General features: G+C 38.7%; 1 protein-coding gene across 3 annotated transcripts in view; it reads left to right on the forward strand.

Annotated features, from left to right (window-relative positions):
- Window positions 1-7,469, forward strand: part of slc8a1b (solute carrier family 8 member 1b) — a 118,494-nt gene extending 111,025 nt beyond the window's left edge. For all 3 annotated transcript variants that reach the window (XM_073826503.1, XM_073826501.1, XM_073826502.1), the window contains exon 7: window positions 3,600-7,469. In XM_073826503.1, the coding sequence (XP_073682604.1) occupies window positions 3,600-3,976 (377 nt within the window). In that variant the 3' untranslated portion in view covers window positions 3,977-7,469. The remainder of the gene's footprint in view (window positions 1-3,599) is intronic.
- The last annotated feature ends 781 nt before the right edge of the window (window positions 7,470-8,250 follow it).

Below are 8,250 nucleotides of genomic sequence, written 5' to 3' on the forward strand. Positions count from 1 at the left end.
TGCACTGAAGAAAAAAAGAATGTTCTCAACTATTTTTTGTTTTCTTTACATTTCTATTTGACATAAAACTATTTCAATTATTAGTTTATTTTAATTACCTGATGTTAATTTAAAGGGCTCGTTCGCCCAAAAATTCATTGCCATTATAAAATGTCATTACTTATACACTTAGTCACTTATGTATGTATTCTTGTTACTTTAATGCTTTTTATGGTTAATGGTTTAATTAGTTGTCTTTTTGGAACTAAAAAATCCCTAGAAATGATCTAAATCTTTCTAAATCGAGTAAAATCAATAAATGCATATATATTTTTTAATTATTTTTAAACATTTTATTTGTTTTTTATTTATTATAATTAGGGGCCAAGCACTGAAGGTGCGATGGCACCACTTGTATCTGTTGGCGTTCTTATTATTTTTCTTCTTCCACTCAGCAGCCCATAGAACCGCTTATGAAAAAGTTATGAAATTTAGCCCACCGAGGACAGTCTCAACATTAACCACAGCAAGTTTGGAGCCTCTAATTAAACTCTCCAGTGCCACCACTTGTCCAAAATTTCAACTTCTTTTGAACCATTAGGTCTAGAAGGATTTCTTTTTTCTTCTGAATTCTTGGCTCATGCTGAGTCAAATAGACACAGCATTTAAAAATCTATTAAAAAATCGTAAGGTCAAGTTTTTTCACTATTTTTAATATTTTAATATTTTACGAACTTGTCCTAGACGGTTTATCTGATTTTCACCAAAATTGGCTCAGATCATCTTTAGACCATGCTGGCAAAAAGTTACGGAATTCAAGTTGATTAGTCAAACCGTTCTTGAATAACGCATGAACGAATTTGACGAAGATGCTCGCCGCCATATTTGTGTCCGTTATGACAACAGACACAGCGCATCTAAATGAGATTTAATAATAAATTGAAATAAGAAATTACTTTTTACTACTACTTCCCACACTGTGAATCAGACTTGATTGTATGTTTAGGACAAAAAGTGTACATCATTGTGAACGTAGTCGCTCGATGAAGGCTTTAAGACCTTGAAGAATCCTCTGCCGGCTGGTCACTAACTTACTTCACAGCGAACGGGACTCGCGCTGACGGCACTTATCCCCTTACAGTCCGCGCTTAGATTTCGGCAAATTAGTTTTGGCAAATGCAGAGAAATGTGATTATTGAGCATAAGACCAACATCCAGCAAGCCAAGAAAACATCAAATTTACCTAATGGAAGACGTCTTTCACGTCTTGTGTATTCCTAAACCTGGATCTCATTATTGAAGCACAAATTCAAGCACCAAAAGCATGAGATTTCTTTATTTAAAATATGCGTTTTTATTCATTCAAGCTATATGGCTGCAATAACATTTTAGTTTAATTTAGTTTAGTTTATTACATCACTTGTGCAGCCAGTCACAATTCACAATGATACCATTTACTCGGGATGATGGTTTGTGTGTAACTTGTGTGCCATTTTTGTATGACAAACAATTTTAAGAGTAACTGTACATAAATAGTTTCAGCAAAACAAATATGATTATTTTTGAGAACCTTTTTACATGCATATACTTTACTGCAGGCGTTGCAATGACGAACGCTATGTAGTACAATAGTTTAGCGTTTAATTTTCATAATTCACTAAACACCGCATATTCTAAAACACCTTCAACTATAAAACACTCTTGCTCTTAAGCCAAATACACACTGAAACAAATAATCTACTGCATCTGGATGTACTGTAAGTCACTATTCTCTGCATTAGCACTGTTTTGAACTTGCTGTTCGAATGCTTTCTTGTTTACTAAATCTTTGGACTTATGAATTGATCGGTTCAAAATGAAAAAAAAATGCTTCTTTTCATTTTAAGGCATTATTTTCATATTAATGTACTGATTCACAATCTTAGTCAATAATTAATTATTATTCCACTACTCTTATTGTGCCGAATTAAAAACACCCTTGCTGTGAAAAGCACCTGCGTGAATGACACCGGTACGCTAAAGACTATATGCATACCGACCCACTTCAAGCACTGCTGAGAACGAATAAAACTGTAGTTAGGTTTTTTTCTGATGACTGTTGTTACAGCGTACAGAACAACAGATCTTGGGCATATTGTATCCTTGTTGTGAACATTCTGGGAGTTTTGTTGATCTTCCTCTGGTAGTTGTGGCTGCTGTGACCATAGACTGAAACAGGTAGCGCGGTCACAAAAATGGCGGCGATAAAGCACAGTGACGTCACATGGTCCCTATGGATAACAACCATGACTTGAGGCTACCTGCACAATTTTGGCGCAGTGCCACCTAGTGATCAGGAGATATGAAAATTGCTATTTTTGCCTATAACTTCTGAACTGTTTGGCCAAAAATCACAACTCACGCATGCAGAGTTTTCACATTTTCACGTCAGCCAATTTTTTTTTTTTTTTGTCATAATTTTACGAATGCATTGGTGTATCGTTACAAAACTCGGTATGTGTCTTTGGTGCCATGCTCTGACAGTATTAAAAAAGTTTGGGGGCAGCACCCTTGTGGCCAAAAGTTACAAAGAAATTTTAACTTCTCAATGTATTCTTTGGGTCATACCAAGAACATAGATACCAATTTTGCCATAATCAGCTGAACTTCCTGTCCGCCATTTTAATTCATGTTGAAACCCTACTTTTTCGAACTCATACTAGACCGTTGGTCCGATTTTCACCAAATTTGACTCAGATCATCTTCATGCCATGGATTTTGTTTCGATATACAAAACCGTTAACCTTTACCGCATCAACAAATTTGCTGAAATGATGCCAAACTGCATCTAAGACTGTATCTCTTCAAAACTTTGACATATTAACAACTTTGCATGTGCCATTGTGACCTGACACTTACCATGCTACATTTGGTAAAAGCACCACCTGTTAGTCAAAAGTAAGAAACCATTCATTAATAATGAAAATTACAAAAATGTTATTTTTTTGATTCCATTAGCCTGTTGTAATTAAACTGGTCTCAAAATATTCCTTGGGTCATGCCATGAACATAGATACCAATTTTGCCATAGTCGAGAAACTTCCTGTCCGCCATTTTAATTTATGTTAAAAACCTACTTTTTTAAATCCTCCTTGATCATTGGTCTGATTTTTACCAAAATCGAGTCAGATCATCTTCAGATAGCAACTCAACAAATTTGAGGCTGAGGCTGTATCTCTGCAAAGCTTTGACATATTGACACCAAGCTTCCTGTGTGCCATTGTCACTTCACACTGACCACACCACATCAATTTGATAACAACATCACCTATTGGTCAAAAGTGATAATCCATTAAATCATATTACTAGTGGTTGTATTTATGATGTTTTTTAACAATTTTGACTAAAATAATCCTAAAATGGGTTCAGTTACTCATTGTTGCAGTTTTTCTGATACTCCATGCCATGCTTAGCTCCTTTTTTCCTTTGTTGTGCTTGGCTCCTTAATTGCTGCTTGCAGCTATAGTTATTATTTGTATTACTATTATTAATCTATCAGTATGTTTATGAATCAGGATAACTATTGACTGAAGTGTTTTACTGTGCTAACACCTCTCTTTCTTCTGTCATCTTCCTCTCAGACACCTTTGCCAGTAAAGTGGCAGCGATACAGGATCAGTACGCTGACGCGTCCATCGGAAACGTGACAGGCAGCAACGCCGTGAACGTCTTCTTGGGCATTGGAGTGGCTTGGTCCATCGCCGCCATCTACCACAACTCAAAGGGCCACGAGTTCAGGGTGGAGCCAGGTAGCCTGGCCTTCTCCGTCACCCTCTTCACCATTTTCGCCTTTATCTGCGTGGCGGTGCTCATGTACCGCCGCCGGCCCGACATCGGTGGCGAGCTGGGGGGTCCGCGGACTGCTAAAGCACTGACCACCATGCTTTTCGTCAGCCTCTGGCTCATCTACATCCTGTTCTCCTCTCTGGAGGCTTACTGCCACATCAAGGGCTTCTAAACACACATACACGCGCTCACACACGCATATACACGCAGAACTACACACCTTCACACAGTGACACACACGATCATGCATTCTGTGGAAAAATACGCAAAGACTTAAGGGTAAAGACTAAAGACTGCAGAGGAAGGCAACAGCGGCGGACTCGGTGGATAATCGTTTTCCGCAGACCATCAGCCCGTTCTTCTGTTCTCTCAACACGCCACTTCTTTCATCCTCATCTTCCTCTGTTTGTTGTGTGACTGCATCTGATTGGACGGGGTGTGACCACAGTGTTCAAACATCAAGTCTAGACTATGAAAAGCTACTATTGCTACCTTTAACTACTGTAGTTGTGCTTTTTTAACCTAAACCAGTTTAAAAGCCACATGGGACCGTGGAATCTGTAAGCTCCCTTCATAGTGCCATGAAACTCTGGGTAATGTGGCTGTGAGTTATAGGTTTGTTATTGTAACATGGACCGAGCGGTACTGTAATTTTGCTTGAGTGATTTTTCAGACACACTACTTTGTGTTTACACACAATGAAATCGGAGCGGTCCTAACCGAATCTTAAACATCTTATGTTGTTCTCAAGAGCAGCTCTGTGTAACTAGTTCTTGCGAAGGCCAGTTTTTATCCCGCTCTTGCACTGGTGCAGTTCATTCCAGTTCGGAAAGAGAATTACAATAAGGAGAGTGTATTACGCCAGCTCTAATCTCTCTCTCGGCGCTGAGCTTTAGAGACCAGAGGTGCACTAGTGCAAGACTTTGATTTAAAAGCCTTGATCTGACGTTCTCAAAAATCGTAAAGTGCTATTCAAAGAGCTCGGGGTTAAGAAACATTCTGAATTTTCTAATTCAAACATACCGCAGTTACAGATTTGATTATTGATTTATGCAATCGATGGAACGTGTGTGTGAAATCAGCGTAGTGAAGATAATCCAGCATGTAACATGCTTTTGCCAACATCGCAGCGAGAGTTTACAATTATGACTGTTACTTTCCGTCCAAACATACACGCATACATTTACGAACACACAGAGGCCATACTTTCAGCGATTTGTTCTCAAACACACAATTTACAGCATGTATAATTGGTAGTCTTTGCTTGATAAACTTGCTCATACAGATACAGTCACTCACTCATCTGTGTGGAGTTTACGAGGGCACGCTTTCCCTCCAACCCTGCTGAGATTGCTTCTTTGTACTTTGTAGATTCGCTGCATACGGAGCTGTAAGGTAAATCTCATAGAGTAGTCACGGTTTTAGACGTAGGTCAATTTTAAAAGCAGAAACTGTAGAACTAATCTGAATTTGACTCTAAACAACTTTAGGATAGCATGGTTTAACAAACAAACTAAAAAAAAACATAGCTCGGTTTTAAAATTTTGAAAATGCAAATGCAGGATTTTTCACTCTCCTTTCCAAAGTTGGATTTCCAGTCTTAGTGGGGAAGTAGAAACGTACTGAGCACAGTAGATCTGACGTAGATATTTTGGACTATTGTGTAGTTTGCGCCAAATTTGCCAAAGGGAAAATCTTTCTAATGGAGAACTGCAGTGTGCCACACAGCCCCCGAAGTGGGTTTTCTATTTCAAATCGTACGTTTTTTTACCCACACCAAAAATGTCCTTGCAAGGATAAAGAGGCCTTGGTGACATTTCTTACAGGTGTTTGTACTGAAGGGATCCAGCCTACAGCTCTTTTACTGCATCCGAACACCTTTTCTTGTATGAAAGAGTGTTTTTAAAAGGGATTCTGTGTTGGGGTTTGTAGTTTCAGTAGCTTGATTTTGAAAGAGAAGGAAATTTAGCTCGAATAGCTGTTTATTCTTTCTTTTTCGTTGTGTTTGTTTTAATTTGTTTTACATTTATAATGAAAGGAAACTATAATGTACCAGCTCCAGGGCATTTCCGTAGGAAACCTTTCGATGATGACCTTTAATCCCTGACGAAGATGGTCCGCTGTTGCTTGCTAATTCTAAGATCCACAAGAAAGACACTACAAACAAAGAACATCAATAAATGACTTTTTCCTGAAGCCTAATATCTATTTAACCAGATGAAGTTGGAGTTGAAGTTGAAGTGAATTACAGCCATAACAAGTTTTGCCGAGAAGACTTTCACAAGAAGACTCTTGCTGTACGTGCTGCTCGCTAGCCGTCACACCAACCGACCGCAGGTGCGCTTCTCCGTACGGGGCGTTCAAACTGTACGCGGTCTCTACGGTTTATACTGTATATGTATTTGCTTTGGCAGAGCAGGGGTCAGCAATTGTGCGTCTGTGCTCTGTGGTCTGTAAATCAGGGCGTGGCTGCATTGGAACCGCCCCCCTGTGGAACCTAGCCCCTCCCTTTGCCCCGCCCCCTTGTTTGCCATGTCCATATTTGGAATGTTAATGTGCTTCGTGTTGACAATGCATGGATGCTAACCTGTCTGTATATAGTACGCAGAATCCCCTCATTAATGTAGTCGACAGAGGTTTGAAAGCTGTATAGATATTCAATCTTTTCTTTCGTTTGTTCGTTCGTTTGATTTTTCCTGTCTGTAAGTTTCATTTGAATGTGTTTAGTTTTGTTTTTTATTGCACATGTATATTAAAAAGGCAGTATCTGTCGTTTGGTACAGGAGGAGCACATGTACAAACGAAGGAAGCAATATGTCAAGGCTCTTTGCTTGGTTGTTGCAATGGTTGTATTATTTAACAGTATGAAATATTTTGTCACTGAAGCATTCAGGTGTGTATGTATATACTGTACAGTAGAATGAAGGCAGAGCCACCGCTCCGCCGTTATCACAGAGAGAATACAACGTATTTATTTGAGACTTCAGAATGACAAATATTGCCTTTTGGATTGATTGTTGCATAGAGAGTTTTGTTCTAGTTTCTTCGCTGAGCAGTGTGTGCGCGAGTGTGTGTGTTTGAGCGTTTGTGTGGTCGGTCCGGAGCAGTCTGTGATATTTGTAAGAATTAAAGTAACATATAATCCGTTATTTATCTGCTCTGAGTCTGTAAACCATCTTGCAAAAATCAGTGAACCATCTGGAAAATGTCTGTAAAACGTTAGGAGAATGTGTGTGAAGCGTCAAGGTTTGCCTCGTGTATGTCTTACATTCCTAAACCCCCTTTCTCTTCCTCACTGCTCAGATGGACTCTAGTCTTTCAGGGGTTTAATACTAATCTTTGATCATATTATTTCCTCCTCTCCCCTTTCTCTCTCTGTCTCTCTCTCTCTCCAATCCAAGGCCTCACTAACATCTTGCATTAATGTGCCCAGTGAAATTATGTAGGCTGTATGTTGTAAACAATCGCAGTGTATTTGTGTAAAGACGTCCCTGGTATTCCTGAACAGTGTGTGTATGTGTGTAAATGTCTACATTTCACTTATTTATAAAGTGTAAATTTCTAGCAGGTTTGCAAAACCAATTATACTGCAGAGAATATTGTTCTTGACTAGTCATTTTGTCTTGTTTTCCGATATCAAGATTTGTTTATGCTTAAAAATTCAATATTAAAAAGAAAACATACAGGAAAACAAGACAAAACACACTTTGTTTGCAGTGTAAATAACATGGCAGAAAGCTCTCATGCCAAAGCAGGATTGAATGTATTGTATGTAACGTAATAGCTGGTCTAAATGAAGGCTGTAAGTTTTCTTATCTTATCTGTCTTGAACAGATCGAGGGGCTCAAATCATTGTGTGTGTTTGATCACTAACGCTGAGAGTCTTGTTAATGCAAGTGTGTGTGGCCTTGTGGCATAGTGTGTCTTACACAGTCCTCTTGTCATGGGCTTATTAAAGCTGACTCTATTTTCCTCCTCTCTCTCTTTCTTATCTCTTCTTTCTCTCTTGCCTTTTCGCTTTATTTCACGCTGGTTTGTTTTGATCGTTAGGTTGTTTTAATTTCAATCGGAATAATTACATATGAGATTTTTTTGTTTGTTTTTGGTTTGATTTATTTTTGTGTTGCACTCAATCTAATAAGATGGACGTCCACTAACTGTGATTGCTCCCCTAGTACATCTCTACACAGGAAATAAAGTTTGGGATATCCTGTTTAGAGCCAAGTGGCTGCAGTGTGTCTCTTTTTATGACTGTGACTCTGAATACGCATGCACACAAACACGTTTATGTTACTGATGTCCAGCAGACAGAAGGTGTCATCTTTAACAGTGTTGTGGAAACTACTTCAACAAAAAAGATGCGAGGCTTAAAATGAATCAGAGAATCATTTCATCAGTTTATGCTAAAATGAACCTGACTTTGGTTCACAGATCCATTTGATGATT

This window comes from Garra rufa, chromosome 21 (assembly GCF_049309525.1).
Source record: "Garra rufa chromosome 21, GarRuf1.0, whole genome shotgun sequence".
Classification (NCBI taxonomy): Eukaryota; Metazoa; Chordata; class Actinopteri; order Cypriniformes; family Cyprinidae; genus Garra; species Garra rufa.